General features: G+C 34.2%; 1 protein-coding gene across 1 annotated transcript in view; it reads left to right on the top strand.

The window, feature by feature from the left end:
- LOC135221895 (presenilin-1-like) overlaps positions 1 to 25,896 on the top strand; it is a 281,752-nt gene that overhangs the window by 221,464 nt on the left and 34,392 nt on the right. Inside the window, exons 5-7 of the mRNA XM_064259872.1 lie at positions 13,963 to 14,030; positions 14,290 to 14,510; positions 18,530 to 18,628. Of these exons, the coding sequence (XP_064115942.1) occupies positions 13,963 to 14,030; positions 14,290 to 14,510; positions 18,530 to 18,628 (388 nt within the window). The remainder of the gene's footprint in view (positions 1 to 13,962; positions 14,031 to 14,289; positions 14,511 to 18,529; positions 18,629 to 25,896) is intronic.

The raw sequence follows: 25,896 nt of genomic DNA, 5'->3' as shown, positions 1-25,896 counted from the left end.
TGATCTACAAATTTTGTAATTACCCTTTTGTTATTATTATTATTATTATTATCATCATTATTATTAACAGAAAATATCAATAAACATTTTACATACTAGTACCATAAAAATTCTTTCATCTCAAAGAGAGAGAGAGAGAGTGTGTGTGTTTATCTCTCTGTTCTCTCAGAAAATACTTATATCGCTTCCAGCGAAACAGAGGGAGTGAGTTACCACTATGACATACATATCCTGTGTGGCAAGAGAGAGAGAGAGAGAGAGAGAGAGAGAGAGAGAGAGAGAGAGAGAGAGAGAGAGAGAGAGAGAGAGAGAGGTTATCCTTAATTAAAAGAGTGAAATGGATAGATTATTGTATTTCTTTAGAATACTATCACATAATATGAATTTTGTAATTACAGTTATATTAATATTATTATTATTATTTTAAAGTATTAGAAACAAATAGTACATGTACTATAAAAATTCTCGAGTCTCAGTAAATGAGAGAGAAAGAGAGAGAGAGAGAGAGAGAGAGAGAGAGAATTGCATGAACACTTGGTGGCAACAACACAACAGCTCCTCCCCTTCCGTCCCATTACTTGATATGTTTGACAGTTTTAGTACCTGGAGTTTGAGAGAAAAGACTGGGATTTCCTTCATTCTTACATAATTTTTCAAATTTATAAACTAAAATCTTACTAATTCACTTTAGTATTTTCTTTAATGAATTGATGTTATTGCTGTATACATTAATATTAATATTTGAAAATATGAAATCAATTATTTATCATTCAAAAAAACCATACATCTCTGTAGGAGAGAGAGAGAGAGAGAATTATTATTTTTACTATGTGATATCATTTAATCTTATTAAACTTAGTAATACGGTATTAATCAGTATTAATATTTGAAAATTAGTAAATCGTTTTTGTACCATAAAAATGCATTTAGTCGTGAAAATAACATCAAAATACACTAATTGGTGATGATTTTTGCTGGAAAATCCCACAAGTAGGCGAATCCCTCGCAAATAGCGGGTAGATATGGTCCAGAGAGAAATCCGCGAATCAGTGAGTTTGCAAATCTGGAGAACGCGAATACGGGGGGGACACTGTACACATATAAACATATATGCCCATACTTATAGACATATAGGCTAGGATACTAAATCATAGCAAAACAGACATTTTTGCTAAGCTTCAAATAGTTTTAGCATGTTACATTACTGATAAACTAGCCTATATGAAACCATCATACCAACACTAACCTTCATGTTAGGTTATATTACCTTATACTATATCACTTGTCATAGTGTGTATCATTATGGCATAATACCCGGCTAAAAGACCAGGCTAAAAGATATTTCTTTGATATTGGTCTGATCACCTTGGGGCTCTGGCACACACCAGGGAGGGTAACTCCTTTGAGAACCAAACAGCGACTATGCTATCAAAAATAAAATTTTTAGTTCGTAGTACACAAAAAAAAAGTTTTCTAAAATTTTGCCTTGTATAATGTATGGTTTATTACTTTACAGTTAATTTAACTTTTAAACACATAGAGAGTAATAGAAAAAATTTTAAAAGGGTGACTTTTTGGATGGGCTGGAATGAATTATCCTGATTCCTTTTAGTATTTCCTATGAGGAAATGTGTTTCATATTTTGAATAAATCACATTTTGACCAGCCTTGTGGGATGGATTAATTGCAGGTCAGTATTCACAGTTTCAGTTATTCACAGATTTTTCTGAGGAACATTTTTCAATAAGTCACAGAAAATTTGGTAATTCACAGGTTATTTCATACAGCAATACTCACCGATTACTACTGTATTTTTTCAGGGTGGGCTGGAACAAATTATCCTGATTGCTTTTATTTCTTATGAGGAAATTTGTTTCATATTTTGAACAAGTCACATTTTGATCAGCCTTTTGTAATGGATTAAGTGCAGTTCAGTATTCACTGTTTCAGTTATTCACAGATTTTTCTGTGGAACATATTTTTCAATAAGTCATAGAAAAATTGGTAATTCGCAGATTTTGTCATACAGCAATATTCACTGATTACGTACTACTGTGTTTTCAGTTTATTTTTGTGACAAAATACATGTTTATGATAAAGTTATTTACTAATTTTCAAGTACCGTATATACTCGAGTAACGTGCGATCTCGCATATCATGCGACCCCAAAATTTTCACCAATAAACAGTGGTTTTGTCATGTATCTCATGTATCATGCGAGTTCCTTTTCCGAGGTCAGTTCATAAGGTTGGTGGTTTAGTGTGCTAATGGCCGAGTCGTTGAGATGTGTGCTGCTGCTAGTGAAGTTACGGTAATTTTCTTACTAATCTCGAGAATTGAATAGAAGATCTCAAGATTAAAAAAGAATCCCAAGATAATAAAATAATTGTAAAAATAACACGCCTTGGAGTCCTAAACCATTCTCTCTTCTCTTCTCTCTCTCTCTCTCTCTCTCTCTCTCGCCTCTCTCTCTCTCTCCTCTCTCTCTCTCTTCTCTCTCTCTCTCTCTCTCTCTCTCTCAGAAATAAATACTGTAATTTGAGTCTTTCACCAACGGGTATCAGTAAATGTGTAGATATTATGTGCGTGTTTACAAAAATGTGCAGTACACACACATTCCGATGTTTCGGTTTTTGGAATTTTTCAATTTCGGAAATGTGAGGTCAGATGCATAATCAAACAAACATCACTACTGCAGCAAAAACATTTTTTTCCTTTATGTTTTTCATTATTGTTATTTATTAATTACAGTTTATTTAAATAAATATTAATATAATACTGTTACATGAATGTGAGATAATTAAGATCACCTATAATAAAAATAGTGGGACAATGAATATCATATGTCACTAATAGCTATTATTTTCAAAACAAACATTCCGTAAAAAGCAAAAATATATGTACATAACAATCAAAATCTAATAATGTTTAGCAGTTCAACTTGTGAATTTCAACAATAAGTATGACGATATAATATATATCACCATATCGATCTTGCAGTTGAAGGAGTCGTAAAATTTTGAGGATGGTCCGGGAAAAGGATTTGTACTTTGTGATTACGTATCGCTACAACACCATGGCCATGTGTATTTTTCATACCACTATATTGATGACGCATCGCTACGACACACTGGTATTTTTCATACCACTGTACATTAAAGTTAAAATGATCACGTATATTATTGTTTTCACGAAGAAATAATTATATTAAGAAAATTATCGAGTAATTTTTGCCGTCAGCACGTCAGAAAAAAAATCACGAACATGGTAACGTTCAAACCTAGTGTCATCCACGGCATAATGTCTATAAATAGAACAGAAGCAGAGGGCAGTCATTTGATAACAGATCTCCATGGCTACCAACCAGCCAATCAGGTGTTAGTTATACTACTCTGTGAATTTCTTAGAATGAATGTTTACACGTTAACACACGGGAAGCTAACGATGATGTGTGTGCTTTGCATACAGTACGTAGTTTTTGTTTTTATTAGTGTATTTTACTGATTACATGAGGAAATACTCTCTACTCTCTCTTACTTCTCTCTCTCTCTCCTCTCTCTCTCTCTCTCTCTCTCTCTCTCTCGATCCTCCTTCTCTCTCTCTCCCTCTCTCTCTCTCTCATCTCCTCTCTCTCTCTCTCTCTCTCTCTCAGGAAAGATACCGTCAATTCAATTTATCAGTATCTTTTCTTGATAGACAGAGTAAATATTTAGGACTCCAAAGCTTGGCATATGTCAATTATTTTATTATCTTGGGATTTTTGGTTAATCTTGGATTTTCCATGGTCAACTCTTGGATTAGTAAGAAAAATGCAATTATTTGAGTACCAGTAGCAGCAGCTGCAGCGCACACCCAAATGAAATCGGGTAAAGCCTAGCACGCCAAACAATAGATTTACAAAATGAGCGGAGCTCTCTGGCTGGGCTGTTTTGGTCCACCCACGTGTTTGATCGCATATCTGCCAAATTTATAACAACAGAGATAAAACCATTTCTCCCATTACAGATATCAAATATTATCTTTTCCGTTGCGCAGAATTCTAAATAAATTACGTAGGTTCACGATTGATAAAGTTTTTTTATGCAATAACAAGAAACGGAGTCAGATTTTCTATCAACAGGCATCTCATTTTGGTGCTGCTGCGATTTCACCAGTTCACGTACGTTTAAATCCATACTGACTGTACAGTCTGGAGGCAGTTCTCCCTTCTACACATATCTTGATTTCTTAATATCGTAGCTATAGAATAAATTGATGAGCAAGGAAATATGAAATAAAGCATAACAGTAAGTTTGACGAGTGAGAAAATAAACAATCGTATACAGACAGACTCACTCTCTCTCTCTCTCTCTCTCTCTCTCTCTCTCTCTCTCTCTCTCTCTCTCTCTCTCCTCTCTCTCTCTCTCTCTCTGACAAAATAATAGATAGGAAACATGACTGAATATTGTTTGAATGTGATATGGCAAAGTTTTGGCCTGACTGAAGTGTGGAGTGACTTTGACACCGAACTTACAAGTTATTCCTCACAGCCATGGATAGACATCAACTTCACAGCCGAGAAAGGGCAATCGTATACAAAATAAATAGGTATGGAAAAAGCGAAATGAGGGCCTATGTTGTCCCATAAAAAAAGCTCTCGCTCGGACAGCTGTAAGATTTAGGAGAGAAGAGAGAGAGAGAGAGAGAGAGAGAGAGGAGAGAGAGAGAGAGAGAGAGAGAGAGAGAGAGAAGGGCCGAATAGGAAGGAGATTAAAGTACTTGGAAGGAAGACCCCTTATAATCTTATAATATAGCCTCGGAGTTTGTCTCAAGGACATTCAAGGTCTGTAACACACGGGCAGTTGTTGTTGTTGTAGAATTAGCATAAGGGCAGATCTTTAAAAGCCACGCCAGGGAGCTCGCCACGGTGACAAGACTATACCTTCCATATGAATTGACGATGTCCTATACGAAGATGCAGGAGATGAAGATGAAATGATCAAAGATCTGGAAGATGACGAATATGATGACTGCCTTGATGGCAAAGAATTCAGAGCAGTATTTGATGATACGGACACGGAGAACGACTTAGGAGGATTTTAGTTTATTACTTTTATGCATTTTTTTTTACTTTAATAAATTTTCACTTACCTGCGTATCCTAAAATGAAAATAATAGTTCAAGTAACAAATGTTTCTTTTACTGAGTAAAACAAGTAAAAAATCCTTCGGTGTTGTGCCTAATCAACTGATTTGGAAATTATAGATGGTTATATTATAGTCTAGAAACAGTTAAACATGTTGTATAAACCAAAATAATGCAAATGGCGCACGATCGCTCTTTTGTGTAAAATTTTACAATAGTAATATGAGAATGCATACAATATTATTGGATATAGTGAAGTACAAGTAAAGCATAACTTTTTAAAAGATCTACTGTTTTCCTCCGGTAGTAACTATCGCGATCTGCCGATTTGGGAAAGCATAGACGGTACGCTAATTTTATGCCGCGTGTATGATGCGACCCCTTTAAAATTAGCTTCAAAATTAGGTTTCAAAAGTCGCATGATATGCAAGTATATACGGTATTAATATTAAGATTGATAAGATTAAATAATGCAGGCAGCCCCTGAGTTACAGTAGATCCGACTTACAGCATTATGAACTTACAGCACTTCTTCAAGTATACTAATCATAAAAAAATCGGTTCTGGGTTACAGCGCTGTAACTAGGATCACAGTGCTGGAAGTGCTGTAACTGGGATGATTATTCCTATATTTCAGTGCTTCACCCTTTTACGCAGGGATAGGTTCCAGAACATACAGCGGAAATGCAAAAATCCCATCTAAAAATGCTTATTGTAACTGGCTTATATCTGCCAAATGTCCTCTACGCCTTAAACTAAAATGCCTAAAACTGTCTATTTTAAAATTTCACTGCTTAATTTGATAGTTCAAATAAAAATATACCTTGAATTATCATACTAAAACTATTTCATATCCTTTCAAACAAAAGTACACCCCAAACCATCGTCTCAAAACATCCGAAGTCACCCTTTTACAACTGTTACTCCTAAGTATATACACCCCCTAAAATGCTTTAACAATTATATTTACTCATTTTAAAATATTAATATAAGCAGTTCCCAGCTATCGGCGAGGGTTCTGTTCCAACAGCTTGATGATAGACAAAAATTGCAGATAGCCGAAAATTAGCGCTTATCGATGCCAATAGTACCCAGTTAATGATGCCTCTGTTCCGTTCTTGGCGGGGTGCCGATAAGCTAAAAACCACCATTAACCGAAAGTCAGCAATTTCTTGCGCCAAGTTTGGTTAATGGCGCCTCTGTTGGGTATGTTATGGTGCCATAAATCGCCAATTTCATGGTGCTAGACAAGCCCCATAAAATCAGGTCACCACTAACCAAGTCTGCCAATAACCGGGAACTGCCTGTACAGTGAACCCCCCATATTTGGGGGCTCATGTATTCGCTGATTTCTTTTTTGAACATTTATCCCCATTATTTGCGGAAAATTCACCTATTCACAGTATTTTTCTGAGAAATATCCCCAAATTCCTGTTTTTTTATTTTTTATCTCATCTTATAAAGCACTTTATGTGATAAAACTATTAAAAAAACCGGTAATAAAAATTTTTAGTTGGTTTTTCCTGAGTTTTAACTAGCAAAATAGGCTTTTTTGTTTTGTAGAGGAACATTGTTTATTCACTAATTAATTTATTTACAGTAGGGCCTCAATAATCGCGGGGGATAGGGCCCAGAACCCCTGTGATGAGTAAATACCCGTGTTATCCTAGTACCCCCCCTAGAAATTGCTTTAAACTGCTTACTTTAATAATTAACCCACCCAAGACCACTATTTCTATGTTCATAACTGCCTACTTTAGTTCAAGCACCAAATATGTCTTCAGCTATCACCTTAAACTAAATTCACGACTGTTTCAAAGTTATTCTTTCCTATCTTCAATTTCCCCTGCATCAGATCAGCAAACAAAAGTATATTACCTAACAATTCCTTTCTATTTTCATGATTTGGCTGCTGCACCAAACTAAAAGTACATAGTATATCTATTTTGTGAGTGAACATATTTATGAATAAAAAAACATGATTTACTGTAATGATTACAACACCCAACTATAATATTAATGTATAAACAGCAAAATACAGCAATAAAAATCTATTTTTGTCTTTTGTTTACGTTTAGAATCAGCTGATGGACGTTTATTACCAAAAGAATTATTTTGGAAAACAATTTTGTTGCTAAAAAGAAACTAATTTATTAATGGAATTATTATTATTTTCAACTTTCTACATATAGTTTTGATATGATACAGTAATTCATATTTCATTGAGAGAGAGAGAGAGAGAGAGAGAGAGAGAGAGAGAGAGAGCAGCTTAGGACGAGAGTACTGTTGACTATCTTAGCTCGAGAATAACATAATGAAATTTGTATTTTAAATATTTTTATGGTGATAAGAAATGAAACATGGATAGTGATAAGATATTCTCTTGTACGTATACTGTTATAATATGTGATAATCATTGAGTCAACTATAAAAGTTGTATTGAAGCGCAGTTTCGTAAATCACAGAAAGAATAAAAATATGGCAACACATGCACCTACAAATGTCGGGGACCATATTGTTCTTTTATTACAATAATAATAGATCAGTAATTATAGTTTTTTGTTTTTTTTTGTAAAGTGATGAGAGAGAGAGACGAGAGAGAGGGGAGAGAGAGAGAGAGAGAGAGAGAGAGAGAGAGAGAGAGAGAGAATTTTGCTATTTACATTCATAGTATTTGAAAATTTGTAAATGAGTTTATCCAAAAAATGCATTTAGTCATGAAAAGAAGAAGAAAACACAGTAATTAGTGAATCTTGCTCTATGATAAAATTTGTGATTTCGTTAATTTTCCGGGATATAGTATTTGGGCTCCACAAAAAAAGTAAGTAAAGTGATTTATGATAGAGTTTAGAGATACTTATGTAAATTACATCGTAATTTTTAGAACGGTGTAACCACTATCACATTCTGTAGGTTCAATGCAGATTGACTTATGATAATTTAGTGCAAAGACAAATTCAATAACACCTGGCATATACTATAGTATATCTTATACATATACAGTAGGCTAGCCTACAGTATACTGCTGATGGCTTTGAACAATTATATAACAAACATAACAAATATGCATCATTTCCATGAATGTTTTAAAATGTTATACATTACTTCACTGTATCCAATAACATTACATTGTATGTACAGTATGCCCCCATATTTGCGGACACTCATACTTGTATTTTTTTGTGGAACCTATCTAAAAATTATTTGTGTGAGGAATTGCTCATTCACAGTGTTTTCCATTCATAAATATTCAGTATTAAGCGTATTTTGATATTATTTTCATGACTAAGTACAATATTATGATACAAAAAGATTTACTAATTTTCAAATATAAATATACTGATTATGTAATACTGTACTTAACCCTCTTACACCGAAGGGGTATAATAAAAATCGTCTCCTGTTTGCCGAGGGGGTCTCAGAGTGAGCGCCGAAGCGGAAAAAATATTTTTTTCAAAAAATCACAGCGAGCTTAGTTTTCAAGATTAAGAGTTCATTTTTGGCTCCTTTTTTTGTCATTGCCTGAAGTTTAGTATGCAACCATCAGAAATAAAAAAAAATCATTATCATATATAAATAATGCGATATATGATAGCACAAAAACAAAATTTCATATATAATTGTATTCAAATCGCGCTGTGAGCAAAACGGTTAAAGCTAACGAGTTCATTTTTTTTGTATTGTACACTAAATTGCAATCATTTTGGTATATAACACATTGTAAAATGATCAAAGTAACACAGAGAAAATATTATCACAAAATGATGCATGAATTCGTAACGCGCGGACGTAAAAAAAATGTTTTTTCAAAAATTCACCATAAATCTAAGTATTGTTCTAGAGACTCCCAATTTGTTTCAAAATGAAGATAAATGATTGAATATTACTATACTGTAAGAGTTTTAGCTTACAATTGCAGTTTTTGACCATTTCGGACGAGTTAAAGTTTACCGAATGTCGAATTATTTTATATTTTTTATATGCAAATATTTTGAAAATGAGAAAAGCTACAACCTTCAATAATTTTTTTTGTATTCTACATAAAATTGCACACATTTTCATATATAAAACTCTATGAAACGCCTAATATGAAATGGAGCAAATATAACGAGAATGCGACGTACGCATTTTGGAGATTTGCAGCTGAGAATCCGCGTGGAGGGAAGGAAAGTTTTTTTTTTAAATTCACCATAAATCTAAATATTGTGCTAGAGACTTCAAATTTATTTCAAAATGAAGATAAATAACTGAATATTACTAGACTGTAAGAGTTTTAGCTTACAATTGCGTTTTTCGACCATTTCGGTAGAGTCAAAAGTTGACCGAACATGGTTTTTTTTTTTCGATTTATCGTGATTTATATGCAAATATTTCGAAAATGAGAAAAGCTACAACCTTCAATCATTTATAGTTGTATTCTACATGAAATTACGCACATTTTCATATATGAAACTTTATGTAATGGCTAATTTAAAATGGTGTAAACATTATGACAATTACACGAAAAAATTTTGATTTTTTTTGGAAGTTACCGCGCGGATATAAGGAAAAAAATTTTTTTTTCATAAATTCACCATAAATCGAAATATTGTGCTAGAGACTTCCAATTTGTTGCAAAATGAAGGTAAATGATTAAATATTACTAAAATATAAGAGTTTTAGTTTACAATTGCGTTTTTCGACCATTTTGGTAGAGTCAAAGTTGACCGAAGGTTGAAATTTTGGCACTTATCGTTATTTATATGAAATATTTCAAAAAAACCCGACAAAAGCTACAACCATGGGTTGTTTTTAGTTGTATTGTACATGAAATTTCGCACATTTCCATATATAAAACTTTATATAACGGCTAATTTAAAATGGTGCAAACATTACGACAATCGCTAGAAAAAATTTATCGGAAGAGTTACCGCGTGGACGTAAGGAAAAAGTTTTTTTCATAAATTCACCATAAATCGAAATATTGTGCTAGAGACGTCCAATTTGTTGCAAAATGAAGGTGAATGATTGAATATTACTAGAATATAAGAGTTTTAGCTTACAATTGCGTTTTTGTACCATTTCGGTAGAGTCAAAAGTTGACCGAAGGTTGAAATTTTGGCACTTATCGTTATTTATATGAAAATATTTCAAAACTGATAAAAGCTATAACCATGGGTTGTTTTTAGTTGTATTCTACACAAAATTGTGCACATTTTCATATATAATACTCCATGTAATGGCTAATTTAAAATGGTGCAAAAATTATGTCAAAGTGATGAAATAATTTCTAAGATGTGTCACAGATACTTTTTAGTGCTAGAAGAAAGAAATTCGTGCTTGCGCGCCTGCGTAACGATATTAAACAAAACAACGCCTTGATCCATCAGCTCCCAGCATCCCCCAAGGCGCGTGATTCAAAAGTTTTCGGCTGGTAGGCCTATAAGTATTTTTCCATGAATTTTTAAAAAAACTTTTTTATGTCAACGTTTAATAAGTCCAATTGGCACCCGGGAGACAAATTATCTCGACGTTTAATACGTCCAATCGGCGTAAGAGGGTTAAGTATAATAAGAATAAATTATGTTAAATATTGAAAATAATAATGTCCCCAGAGCTCCAGTTGCCTTTTTTTAATTTTTTTTTTATTTATTTATTTTATTTTTTTTTTGGCTCCAAAGTTCTCCAAAAATATCCTACTTCACCCATGGAAAAGCATACTCGCATGTGTAGACTCCAAAGTGGTGAAAAATCCCATTATCTAACAAGGGTGGTGAAATGCATGTTTGAAAATGCCAATTTACAAGCACGTTTTTCTCACAGTTTTTTTTTCTCTAATCAGCCCCTGGAGACCCTTAATATTTTGAATGCCTCAGTTCTCTCTCTCTCTCTCTCTCTCTCTCTCTCTCTCTCTCTCTCTCTCTCTCTCTCTCTCTCTTTGACAAGTATGTCTTTCGTATGGTAAATAAATTATTTACTAATTTTCAAATAATAATAATGTAAGCAGCATTTCACAAACCCCGAGAGCGAGGTCCGCTCCAAGTTTGATATAATGATAAACAAAAAGAATTCAACACCAACAGTTGAAACTGGGGATATGAATATAGAAAGAAACACTGACACAACAAAGGTTTATTTACAAGCTTACTAACAAAGATAAATGCAGAATGGTATCTCTTATTTACACAAAAAAGGCAAAATCTTACAATGCGTGAACTGGGAAAAAGGTGGGGTAATGAAAGTACTTGCCGACCAGTTTTGCGACTCGAAGCGATGGCTTCACAAAAGGAGAACTGCAATTGCAGATGACTTCTTGACTCCGTATTGCAGAAAATAGTCTATTCTTGATACTCAAAGGGCAGGAACTTCTCAAGACCTCTCGCAGAATGTTTCTTCTCTGAAGTCTTGCTCAACGTTGAAATAACTTGGGTCGTCCACTCCTGACGACGACTTGACCAGAATTCAACCCAACTCTCAAGCGACTTTTCCTCTCTGATCCTTCATCCGTCCCCTCTTCTCGTATCTCTCTCTAACGATCTCTGCTGCTGATCTCTCACTGATAATCTGATCTGTGGCTCTTACTGATGATCTCTCTTTTACTTCGTCAGTCGTATTTATACGGTGACCTGGGGGCGGGGCCTACGGCGAACGTCACAGACTCCCAAGATTACGGGAACGATTTAGAAGTTTCTCAACGTAATATCGCATCAGAGATCGCGGCGTTCCTCACGAGACGTCGGCGCCTGTCAAGTTCCACAACACTCCTGCCGATTCTAGAACCATCATGAGAACAGGCACCTCCAACAACATGCGCGAATGCCTCCTTGCTGCAGAACTTCTCGAAGATGCGTTTTCCATTTCTTTAACTCATAATTCTTTGCTATGAAGCAATTACCATGACACAGCAATAATATCAAGATTGTAAATTAAAAAATTATGTAAGAATGAACAAAAACCCAATTTTTTAACTTTCTGACTAGAGAGGGGTGACAGTGGAGCTGTCACAAATGTCAAGAAACCTGACCGCAAGGGTAAGGGAGTGTTGCCACCTAGTGATTCTGTAATAATTGCTGCCATCTTTTGGTCAAAGGATTATTAAAATTCTCATATTAAAATCTCTCTCTCTCTCTCTCTCTCTCAGGGAAAAGGTCTTTTTTTAACCAGTTGGTATTATTAAACTTAATACAGTATCAATCAATATTAATATTTTAAAATTAGTTAATCTTTTTTGTATCATAAAAATGTATTTAGTCATGAAAATAGGAATTAAAGTAATACCAATCTGTGGTGAGGGTTTGGAGTGTCTAAAAACGAAAACACACGTTGCCATATCTTCAAGTTTATTAATCCCCCAAGGGAATCATTACCCTAAAGTCAAAAGCTATGTCCTGTACAGGTTAGTATCCTCCTTTCAGAGTCTGGTGAGGGGGGAATGCCCACTCCAATTGTCCTAGAAGGGTTCGCTTGATTAAGTTTATTTATCCTTTATTCAGATATTTATATAGTTTTTATTGGTATTAAAACTATAGTTTTTATTGGCATTAAAACTAATTTTCAAATATTACTAAGACTAAATAAATAATAATAGGTTTAATTATGTACTGTTATTACAGTATTTATGCAATTCTATAGTAAGTCATATGAAAATAATTAACAGAATTTTCCCAGTCTTAATTTTGTGAAGGGGGGTTTTAAGTTTTGTCAGCCCGTCAGAAATGTCACATAATTGATAGAAAGTAACTGTGGGTCCAAATTGTTTCCAGAAACAATCGAACAAGAAACAGCTGATTTATTATGAACAACTGAATGGGATAATAGCGGGTTTGCTTGTATTTCAACCATCATACAGTAGTAAAAAATTACCGTAGTTATGTTACAAATGAAGTTAAATATTTATCTCATATATTTTACATTTCTATATCCTTCTTCTTTGGAGAAAAGATCAGCATGGAAATATACCTGCTAAACTTAAACTGCAAGTTGTAGCTGAAGCTGAGAAAACAATGTTCATCCGCTAATGACTATTAGTGTGCATCGGCAACATGGACGAAACTCCCGCAAATTTTGGTACAGTACCATCAGACTCAACATAAAATTTGAGAGAAACATATTTTAATCAAAACTATTGGGCATGAACGAACACATTTTACTGTTTTCACTCCGATAAATGATAAATACCTAAAGCTCGTAGTATTATGACGAAATAAAGTGAAAATGGCAAACGGCATCTGTTGATTTTTTTATATGCAATAAACATACCCCCAGTGCCATCTACTAATAAAAAAATAACTTAAGTTTTGTTCACAACGAACCATATTCAAGTCATATTTCAACTTAAAAACACTTCGTATATAATATAAAATAAGCTTGTCCCATATAGATAGAGTATCTTGAGATTCATTCACGGTAACTATAAGCAAGAAAATCGCTCTGATGTGAGTTCGATATGGCAAATAAACTTACCTTGTCTTTGCCCTTAGCCGATTTCCATACCAAAACATTGATTTCTGTGTTTTTATTTTATAATACAATAGTAATATGAAGATACATACAATATTATTGGATGCAGTGAAGTAAATCATAACTTTTTAAAAGATCCATGGAAAAGATGCATACATATTCTTTATGTTTGTAGTGTATTATGATACGATATTATGTGAATATATCATATGCTAATTTTATATCTCGTGTATGATTCAACCCCCTTAAAATTAGTTTCAAAATTAGGTCTTCAAAATTTGCATGATACATGAGTACATATATACGGTAATTATTCTGTATATTTTGTAACTCTAATGCCCTTCATTTAGTATTAGTACATAAATTTTTGTGATGACTTGTGTTCCTGTTGGTTTCCAGATAATTCATGGATGGCTTCTTTTGTCTTCATTGCTGTTACTCTTCATCTTTACCATTACGTACATAATGTAAGTTACATTGCATAAGTTTAGCTTTTCATTCATGACAATATACTATGCTGCATAGTAAATAAAAAATGTTTGAGAAAAACAGTTGATGGTTGTTTAAATGCTCCTTAGGATTGCCAAGCTTTTCTAGTTTTTTTGCTACTAACCCTAGTTAGGTTTACTATGGAGAGTTAACCCCCAAAATATGTTTTTCTAGTGATTGATTTAAAAAAATAATGAGAAGCTGTGCAAGTTCTAAATCATAATTTACCCACTTCAGGGAGTTATTAAGAGGCTACAACATAGGAATGGATTGGATCACCGTCTCAATCTGCGTGTGGAACTTTGGAGTGGTGGGAATGGTGTGCATCCACTGGCATGGACCCTTACGCCTCCAGCAAGCATACCTCATTTTCATTGCCTCATTAATGTCTCTGATGTTCATCAAGTATCTACCAGAATACACGCTCTGGATGGTGTTAGCTGTTATCTCTGTTTGGGGTAATAAATAAATTTATTTTGCAGTGTTATGCATTCACTTTTTATGGCTGTGCTTTTGCTATAATAATTAATTACTTGACCTTTCACATTTTTTTTATTGAAGTATATTTGCATTAAAAATTCAATTTCATATTTTATGGAAATAGATTGCATAAAAAATGTACAGTTAAAAAGTCATATGGTAACGAAAATGTTTATCTGTTGACCAAAGCAATGTTAAACCTCTCAAGTATGTTAGAATAGTGATACAGCAAATGAATGCCATTCTCTGGGAACTTTTCACTAGTATGACCTACCACAATCTCTACTTGCTTTTCCTTCTTATGTTCCATTCTCATTTTCATATGTGCTAATTAGGATTGTTTTTCTGGTAGGATTCTTTTCCTTTTTTTTTTGTATTCTATGTGTCTCTTATTGGGCTTCATCTTTTCTATATTAATGTGGGCATTGCATGTTTGTTTACAAGTGAATCACAATCTTTTGTTCATTATTTTAATTCAACTTTTGGCTGCCCTTAGATACCAAGTGATTTATGTGTAACTTGCATTCCATTACATACTAATTTAGTCTTATAATTTTTTTAGAGCATTCATATTTGATATTGGCAATTTTTTGTCATTCCTTATGTTGTTAATTGTGTGTATGAACTATTTTTAAGAACAGGTTGAAGTAGAGTACACACCGATATAACGGACCATAGTATATTGTACTTACGGATATAATGGTGCAAAATGGAAATATCAATTTGAGGCTTTTTGTCTCCGGATTGAGTGCCGAACTGTTTTCAGATGAGGCACTCATAGTGGGTATGCCACTCGCTGTTTCTTTATTAATTTACATTGCTTTCAACTCTAAAAATTATGCTAAAGTTCTTACTGTCCTGCAGTTTATATTAATATAAACAGAAGTTTGCCTGTGTTAGCTAATACACTTTTACTAAATGTTGCATTACAGTTGTCTTGTTAAAAACTTTTCTTTTCAATGTAATTCCATCTCACAATGGAGAAGAAAGTTTTAAGAAAGTATGCCACTAACTTGAAGCAGCAGGTATTGTAGCTGTGGCTAAAGACTCCAAAATGATTAGGAGGCCAAAACAATGCCTGACACTGACAAAATCGTGCATGTACTTCATTTAATTTACTGCTTTTGTAAATAAAGTATTTATAATTGTTACACCCAGATTTGATAATTTACGAAAGAAACGTCAATCTGAATTGAGTTATATTTGCCAACTTAAAGACAGTGATGATGTTGGTAAAATGCAATCAGCTGATGATTTTAAGAATGTAAACAAGACCAGAATGCAAATGTAATACATGGAATATGATTAGATACAGTAAAACAAAAGTTTTATTAAAATTATCATTATTCTCATTACAACTATAATTTGACATTTGCAAATTGACTTGTTGGTGCAATAACTAACTGGGATAATAGCTATCTCTCTCTCTCTCTCTCTCTCTCTCTCTCTCTCTCTCTCTCTCTCTCTCTCTCTCTCTCTCTCTCTCTCTCTCTCTCTCTCTCAACTGGGAACTTTCAGGTCACAGAAATGCAAATGCTAAAGGAATCACAAAAAGGAATTTAGCATGTTATATACCTTCCCGTCCTCTCTCCAAGAATGCTCTTTCCTTTCCTTTTTTTTGAGAAACTATTCTGGAATCTCACTCCCAGATTCAGGAAGAAGTCTTACCGACCTTTGAGACAAAAGCCCATGAACTTAGGTTTGTTGTTACCTTGCTTGCCTTCAAACATAAGATGTCCCTCAAGTATTTTACAAGCAACCTTCTGGAAGTGCAAGTCTGTCTTCACTTCACACTATCTTGAAGATGTGGAGAACACTTTTGAGAACTGCATGACCTTTATCCATGGCTGGCATGGTGTTGGAAGAGGAAGCATAGGGGGCCTTTTGTGCCTGTGCTTCTTTTGCCTTGAAGTAAGGTAGTATTGCATTTTTTATGGGAAGCCCGGGACGCATTGTGTCTGGAGTGTCCGTCAGTCTTTGGGTCCGTCAGTCTTTGGGTAGTGGCTTATTTTACAGTGTAGGTAACAGCATTTAAGTCCCACTCTGGTCTATGCTCAGGGCAAGGGTATCTCTTTGTAACTTTGTGAGCCACAGGTGTACCTCCATAGCACCAAAGTGTCCTACTTATGAAAGAGCAACTCTGGGCTATGCAGTTGCTCTCTGCAAGGACAATTGGAGCACTGACCAGAGGCAGTACCTACCTGCAGTGCTCCTTTGCCATGTAAGGAGACAACAAGCATTGTCCCAATCTAGCATCTGTTCTATGTCAAATTCATTACCTAAATTAATGTTTTGGGACAGATTATGTCCATGGATCCCACCTCCTTTCATTGTAGAATCAACTGGGTGATTACTTGGTAAAATACTTATATAAATGACATTTTTATGATAAAATAAAGTTGCATTTATACTTAACAGGTAATTACATAATCACTTAACAAGTAATTACATAATCAAAACCCTCCCTCCTACCCACACATGGACATAAGGTTGTACATAAATTGAGCTCTCTGCCTAGTTGTTCCTCACAGTCCCTGAAAGTGGGCGGGGCATGTTACCTATACCTAAACAAATCCTAGCGCTACCGTGAATTTTGAATTTTTACTCTGCCATAAGTAGAAAGCTCTTAGCAATGAAACTACTTGGTAAGTATAAATAAAACTTTATTTTATATAAAAATGTCATATTTTTTCTCATTGGAAACGGTTGTTATGTTCTGTCTTCACCCTCTTAATAACATCCTGATTTTTAACACTTTAGAGGCGTAATTATTTTGGGGTACCTGCTGCCTTTGGGCCTCATGTTGGTGTGTTTGAGAATCTATTTTGAGTTGTCTGGACAGCCCTCCCAAATTCCAATGTAGGAAATGTATATGATTGATGGGATTGTAATGAACAAACCTTTTATTTTATTTTTCTTTCAAAGACTAAGATAATAAAAGCTGCCCAAAACAAACCCAATCTTGTAAGAATAAGATGTAAAGTGAACCCCCAAATTTGCGGGCGATGCGTACCAGACGACACCCCCTCCCCTGCATGAATAGCTAAAATCCGCGAATACTTAAAATCCCTTTGAAAATGCTTAGAACTGCCTATTTTTGTTAGTCCAAACACAAGAGAAACCCTCTAAAAATGCTTATACTTGAATATTTTAATAGTTTTATCACAAAGAGTGCATTTAGTCATGAAATGTATATGAAAATATAGTACGTAATTAGTGAATATTTCTTGGTGAAAAATACCACAAATAGGCAAATTTTCCACGAATAATGATGTATAGAGAAACCTGTGAATAGGTGAGTCAGCGAATCTTGAGATTTTGAATATGGGGATCCACTGTATATAGATTACACTCCTTTAGTGATGACAAACACCTCTCTTGAAAAGAGGCTGATTAAATGCTCTAAGATATTGAGTAAAGAAGAAAATGTCTCATTCCGGAAGTGAATGATAAACTCCTAGTGTGGACTAAGATCTGTGTCAGCCACATTTTACCTAGAGGTTCATTTAGGTAAAACAGAGGCTTCCCCTGCAACAGAGGTTGCGTTCTTTATTTTGTTATCTTTTCTCTCATTTTTGTTATTATCATTATTTGACAGTGTGTGCATAGTCTACCTTAATTTGTTGAAGGTGTCAAGGGTATCAATATTTATATCAGGTCTGTATATATGAAACTATATGTTTTTGCCCTAAAAAAAAAAATTTTTTAAGCCAGTAAAGAACTTTTACAATATTTACTGAAAACATGTGTTATGTACGTATTACCAATTGATGTCATGTTTTGGGATAGGTTTTGAAAAGAACTGTCTTTTGTAAACAAGTAAAGTATAGCACTTATTTTGAAAAGTGGAACTGTTTTTTGAAAACTAGTAAAGTTTAACACTTATTTGTTTCGTGACATACATCAGTCTTGTTTTTATACCAGCTTGTTTTCCTTAAAGTAATTATTGTTATTGCAGTCTTGCATTGGACTATATTTAATCTTTTGCACTTTTCAGATTTAGTTGCAGTGCTATGTCCCAAAGGACCTCTTCGGATTTTGGTTGAGACTGCACAAGAAAGAAATGAGCCTATTTTTCCAGCACTTATATATTCGTGTAAGGATTTTTACTTGTCAGTTTGGTTACTCTCTAAAATATCTATTTTTTCAGAACTGTTGAATTGTTTAAAATAAGGGTGACATTTTCATCTGTAGTCTAAATAATAGTTACTATGAGATGTGCATTGTCCTTTTTCAATTGAAGGAAATTAGAAAAAAAAAAAAAAGTGTCCTCATTTTTATGGGTATAAAACAAATTTAAGGGATACCATGTGTTTTATCGTTTTTGAGATTTTAGTATATAAGTAATCACTTGTTTATCCAGATTAATACATCCAATACCCTGCCAGGTGTTGGAAACTATTGAGCATCGGGAAAATAAGTTCTACTGATATAAAACAGCAATTTTGTTACCACTTTTTTTTATTTTGTCGCTACACATTTCTGTATATGCCTATAAACAGCACAGAATACACTGTACAGTACATACCCATATGATTTGCATATTATTATTATAATATAATATTATTATCATAATATTTTTATATCATAATATGCAATCTTATTGTTGAATATTACGTATTGTGTTTTTTCATATTATTACAGGTACTGTACAGTACTATTATTATATATTATTTAATCTTACTAATCTTAATAATATTAGAAAATTAGTAAATACATACAGGGAATTTACATATAACTACAGGTAGTGTGCAATATCGTTATTACTGTATTATTGAAACTTTATACTATAGTAATATTTGAAAATTAGTGCTGTAAATCATTGTTTATTGAAGAAATGTACAGTAGTACCTCGAGATACGAAATTAATCCATTCCGAGGCGCCCTTCGTATTATGAGGTTTCCGTATCTTGGACCACATGTTACATGTAAAATGGCTAATCCGTTCCAAGCCCTCAAAAAACACCCCAGTAAATTTCATAATAAAGCTAAATTGACCTATAAACGATGAAATACAACAACAATTTGGACCATTCAATACCTAAATTAATAAAAAAATGCAAAATATAACCTGTAAATAAAGTGTATATTAGTGTGCATGGTAACAAGAAATATACTGTACGTAAAATGTGGAAGCTTACCTTTCGAGTGAGGCTATCTCCGAAAGTGGCAGCAGAGGAGGAGGAGGACAAACGGCAGATACGTATGTACGTACGTACACTTTAAAAAATATACATACGTAACTATCCAAGAAAGATTGCTTCTGCCTACTTTTCACAATGTTCCTGTGTGAGCCTTTTCGGGGGGTGTCTTCTACAAATGATTGCACTTTATGAAAAGCGGCTTTAATTTCTGCCGTTTGTTCTTTCTTTCTTGTTTTGATTTTTAACTTTTTTTTTTACTTTATTTTACTTTACTTTTTTTTTTTTTTTTTTTTTTTTTTTTTATGAAAAGCGGCTTTAATTTCTGCCGTTTTTTTGTTTTTTTCTTTCTTTCTTTCTTTTTTTTGATTTTTTACTTTTTTTTTACTTTTTTTTTACTTTTTTTTTACTTTAACCTTTTTTTTTTTTTTTTTTTTTTTTTTTTTTTATCACTTGGTTCTTTTTTTGCACCTCATGACTGTTGGCCCTGGTGTCCATCAAAACCTTGTTCAACCAAATGCTCTCTCTGCAACTGATTTGGGTACTGAATGTTCGGCTGCTGACCTTCAACATAAACTGAAGTGCCTTGATTATACGTATACTGGTATGCATGTTGTAAATGATTGGTCAACACCCTCTGTTCTGCAGGGAGTGGAGATTCTACCAACCTTGCAAAGTTTCCAGTTATCCCATGAGAGAGACCTTGATCACTTATCCCATGTGAGAGATCTTGGTCACTTATCACACGAGAGAGATCTTGGTCAATCATATCATATATGTCGTCACTCAAGAGGTGCTCTTCTTTTTCCATTTTCTGTGAAAAGATATGAGAAATTTTTTTTTAAATACACATTGACGATCCCGAAAACTAATACCGCGTGCGTGCTATAATAATGCTGGTACCGAGCGGCCGAGCCACACCACCACGTGTACATAGTAGATGCATGATTGGAGGGACGCTGGCCAATAGGAGAGAAGGATCTCATGGCCGCGACTAGCATCAGGAACCAATGGGAGAGCAGGAGGATGGTGGCGAGTCTACTAGTACTAAGATGGCGGCGCGCGGCGCGAGTTTCAACATTGTTATCCGGGCGAATCTCGGACTTTCAGAAACCTTTCGTATCTTGAAAACTTTTCGTATGTAGAGCCGTTAAATTTTTCGTATTGGCTTTGGTATCTCGAGTTTTTCGTAAGTTGAGCCTTTTGTATCTCGAGGTACCTCTGTATACGTAAGTACAATACAGTGCAGGTTATTGGTGGGGTCCTGTTCCTGTGGATGTGCCGGTAAGCGAAAACTGCCATTAACCAAATCTCAGCGATTTATGCCGCTTATGGCTCCTCTGCTAGGTATGTTATGGCGCCATAACTCTATTATTGGCACCAGTAACTATATCTTGGCCCGTTCTGGCGCCCTAAATTGCCAATTTTATGGCGCTAGAAAAACCGGATCGCTGATACCAGGGACTGCCTGTACTATTTAGTCATGAAAATAACGTGAAAATGCAGAATATTGCTCTGTGGAAAAATCCATGAATAGGCGAGTTTTCCACAAATTATCTAGAGATAGGTTCCACAGAAAAATCTGCAAATAGGTAAGTCTCTTATGTAAAGAACAAAGGTTTTAATTTATGTAGGAATAGATATAAATGAAATTAAGCCTATGATATAAATAATGATGTGCAAGCTAGCTCCTTGCACAGCGAAGTATTGATAACACGGACACTAGGATGATAGAGAATCAGTGTGATATCCTTTTCTCAGTATGTTTAAGATTACAGATGGCCCTCGGTTAGCGGCAGGGGGCCCGTTCCTGGCCGCCGACGCTAAGCGATTTTAAAGCCTACAGCCGCCGCACACCTTTCGAAATTCTAGACTAGTTAACAGCGCCCTAGACCAGTCAAACGGTGCCGTAATCCTGCAATGGCGCAATAAGTAAAATTATATTTATGCAGTATAGTACTATAGAATTTACTGTACAGTAGTACTGTACAGTACATTATAGTATCATAAATACTGTAAAGTGAAAAAAGCCTAAATTTAATCCTTTGGGTGTCTAGAGTATGTAAAGATATAATAAGGTTTTATACAATGTATGTACAGGTAGCTGTAGTGTTCAAGTTATGATAATTTGTCTTACGATAATCCGATTTTATGAGTGACCAAATTATACGATAGCCTAACTTTATCCCATCTTCTAGTTGCATAAGTTCAAAAACAGCAAAAGAGAATGATGAAAGTATGGTTTTAACATTATACTCATTGTGTAAACATTACAGCCATGAACAACCGAACGAGAAAACTTTTTTTTTTTCTCTCTCTCTAAGTACAACCGAATTGGATAACATCTGTTTGGCTTGTATTTCAATCATCGTACTATAGGACTGATATATCTTAATGTAATAACTTTAGTCGCTATACAGTAGGGCCTCGATAATCGCGGGGATAGGGCCCAGAATCCCTCGTGATAAGTAAATACCCGTGTTATCCTGGTACCCCCCCTAAAAATTACTTTAAACTGCCTACTTTAATAATTAACCCACCCAAGACCACTATTTCTATGTTTATAACTGCCTGTTTTAGTTCAAGCACCAAATATGTCTTCAGCTATCACCTTAAATTAAATTCAAGACAGTTTCAAAGTCATTCTTTCCTATATTCAATTTCCCCTTCATCAGATCAGCAAACAAAAGTATATTACCTAACAATTCCTTTCTATTTTCATGATTTGGCTGTTGCACCAAACTAAAAGTACATAGTATATCTATTTCGTGAATGAACATATTTATGATAAAAAAACATGATTTACTGTAATGATTACACCACCCAACTATAATATTAACCCTTAAACGCCGAAGCGGTATTTTAAAAATCGTCTCCCGTATGCCGGCGGCGTTCGCGAGTGAGCGCCAAAGAGGAAAAAATGTTTTTTTCAAAAATCACAGCACGCATAGTTTTCAAGATTAGAGTTCAATTTTGGCTCCTTTTTTTGTCATTACCTGAAGTTAATATGCAACCATCAGAAATTTTAAAAAATGTCATTATCATATATAAATATTGGGATATATGATAGCGCGAAAAAAAATTTCACATATAATTGTACAGGCGACCCCCGGTTAGCGGCAGGGGTTCCGTTCCTGGCCGCTGACGCCAAGCGATTTTCGATGCTAAGCGATTTTAAAGCCTACGGCCACCGCACACCTTCTTTCGAAACTAGACCAGTCAAAGGCGCCGTAATCCCACAACGGCGCAATAAGTAAAATTATATTTATGCAGTATAGTACTATAGAATTTACTGTACAGTACATTTGGGTGTCTAGAGTATGTAAAGATATAATAAAGTTTATACAGTCTACAGGTAGTTGCAGTGTTGTTGATCATTAGTCTTACGATAGTCCGATTTTATGAGAGATCAAATTACAATGGCCTAACTTTATCCATCTTCTAGTTACATAAGTTCAATAACAGCAAAAGAGAATGATGAAAGTATGGTTTTAACGTTATACTCGTTGCGTGAACGTGTACAGCCATGGAACAACCAACGACGAGAAACCTTCTTTTTCTAAGTACAACCGAAATGGATAACATCAGTTTGGCTTGTATTTCAATCATCGTACTACAAGTACACAACATTACCGTAGTTTGTTATAAATGGCGTTATGTATAGAATAGAACTGAGATATCTTAATGTAATAACTTTATTCGCTATAGATCAGAGATCAGTATAGATTAAAGATCAATTGGGAAATATACTGTTAAATTTAATTAAACCTAGTTATAACTGGAGCTGAGAAAACTGTTCAAGCTGCTAATAACTATATTTTGTAACATCAGCAAACAAGGATAAAACTGTCAGTAGAAACGTATGCCATCCAACACAACCGTAGATAAAATTGGGATAAAATCATTTTAATCAAAACTACTGTGGTTGAAAGAACACATTTTACTGTTGGTTTCACGCCGATATAAGATAAATAACGTAAAGTTCGTATTACGATGATATAAAGGATTATTGCGAACGGAATCACGTAATTTTTTACGCAAAAAACATGCCGCCAACATAATCTGTTAACTGAAAAAAAAGTAGTTCACATTCACAACGAGACATATTCAATAAATATTTCCACTTAAAAACACGCTGTATAAGGAAAAATAACTTTGTCTCATATAAGTCCAAGTATCTAGATATTCGTTTATGTAACTAGAAGCAAAAGCATTCGCTCAGAATTGCGTTATGGTGAAACAAACTCGTATTCATCAGCTGATTTCAAACCACAACATTGGCTGCTCCGCGGAATACTGGCTTAAATTTGTTGTAGTATTTTAAAATACAATAATATGAGAATACATACAATATTCTTGGATAAAGTTAAATAATGTATAACTTTTTATATGGTGGTTTTATGGAACAAAAGGATGCATAATTAAGAAAACAAAACAACACAATGCATTTTTCGGAACTGGCGGACAAGAACGAACATGAAAAAACATCCCCTGACAACGTGGAGCGTAGTTACAAAGGCTGCCTTAATTTGTATCTTATTTCTGTACAAAAATGAAAATACCTTTACGTAATATATTTTCGTACACAATTTAAACATAAAAGCATAAACATTTAAAAAATCTACACATCGATCGCTAAATTTGCACTCTTTTTAACTATATTTTCGGAAGAACGGCAGACGGTGGCATACAAGAACGAACTTGAAAAAACACCGTAGTCGATAACTTAAAGGGCAGTTTCAAAAGCTACCTTTTTATTATATTTCTGCACAAATAAAAATACCTTATTCGTAATACATTTTCATACACATTTTAAACATAAAAACAAAAAAAAGCATAAACATTTATAAAATCGACACATCGATCGCTAATTTGCACTTTTTTTAAATCAATATTTTCGGAAGAGCGGCGGGCGGCGGCTCACAAGAAAGAACATGAAAAAACATCGTATTTGATAACGTGAAGGGCAGTTTCAAAAGCTGCCTTTGTATCATATTTCTGTACAGAAATAAAAGTACCTTTCACATAATACATTTTCAGACACATTTTAAACAAAAGCATGAACATTTATAAATCAACACATCCATGGCTAAATTTGCACGTATGTAACTCGATATTTTCATCATAGAACAGCGTCAGAGGCATATATTTTACCCTAATACCTAGTAATAACTCTCCATAAAATTTGTTAATATAATTTGCATAACCTTTATGGTCTGAACGGCATTTCTACAAATGTATGAACTCGTTAGACAACGGCGCTAGCGGCGCTGTTAACTAAAAATTTTGCCGTTAAGATACCTTTAAAATGCCTTATTTTTTTAATGAATATTTTTGATGACCGCCGTAAAACCGATTCACCATTGAGTGATTGCGCTGTTAACCGCTGGCCGCCTGTATACAAATCGTGCTGTGAGCAAAGCGGTTAAAGCTAATGAGTTAATTTTTTTGTTGTATTGTACACTAAATTGCGATCATTTTGGTATATAACACATTGTAAAACGATCAAGGCAACACAGAGAAAATATTATCACAAAAGATGCATGAATTTGTAACGCGCAGACGTAAAAAAAAGGTGTTTTCGAAAATTCACCATAAATCGAAATATTGTGCTAGAGACTTCCCGTTTGTTGTAAAATGAAGGTAATTGATTGAATATTACTAGACTATAAGTGTTGTAGCTTACAATTGCAGTTTTTGACCATTTCGGTCAAGTTAAAGTTGACCGAAGGACAAATTTTTTCTATTTATCGTTTATATGAAAATATTTCAAAACTGATGAAAGCTACAACCGTAGGTGGTTGTTTTTTTTTTGTATTCTACATGAAAGTGCGCACATTTTCATATATAAAACTTTATGTAACGGCTAATTTAAAATGGTGCAAACATTACGACAATCGGACGAAAAAATTTATGATTTTTTGGAAGAGTTACCGCGCTGATGTAAGGAAAAAGTTCACTTCATAAATTCACCATAAATCAAAATATTGTGCTAGAGACTTCCAATTTGTTGCAAAATAAAGGTAAATGATTGAATATTACTAGAATGTAATAGTTTTAGCTTACAATTGCATTTTTCGACCATTTCGGTCGAGTCAAAGTTGACCAAAGGTTGAAATTTAGGCACTTATCGTTATATATGAAAATATTTCAAAACCAATAAAAGCTACAACCATGGGTTGTTTTTTGTTGTATTCTACATGAAATTGCGCACATTTTCATA

The sequence above is a fragment of the Macrobrachium nipponense genome, chromosome 3, assembly GCF_015104395.2.
Source record: "Macrobrachium nipponense isolate FS-2020 chromosome 3, ASM1510439v2, whole genome shotgun sequence".
In the NCBI taxonomy this organism is placed as follows: Eukaryota; Metazoa; Arthropoda; class Malacostraca; order Decapoda; family Palaemonidae; genus Macrobrachium; species Macrobrachium nipponense.
Note: the sequence above shows the minus strand (reverse complement) of the source record. Positions and strands in the feature narration are given on the sequence as shown.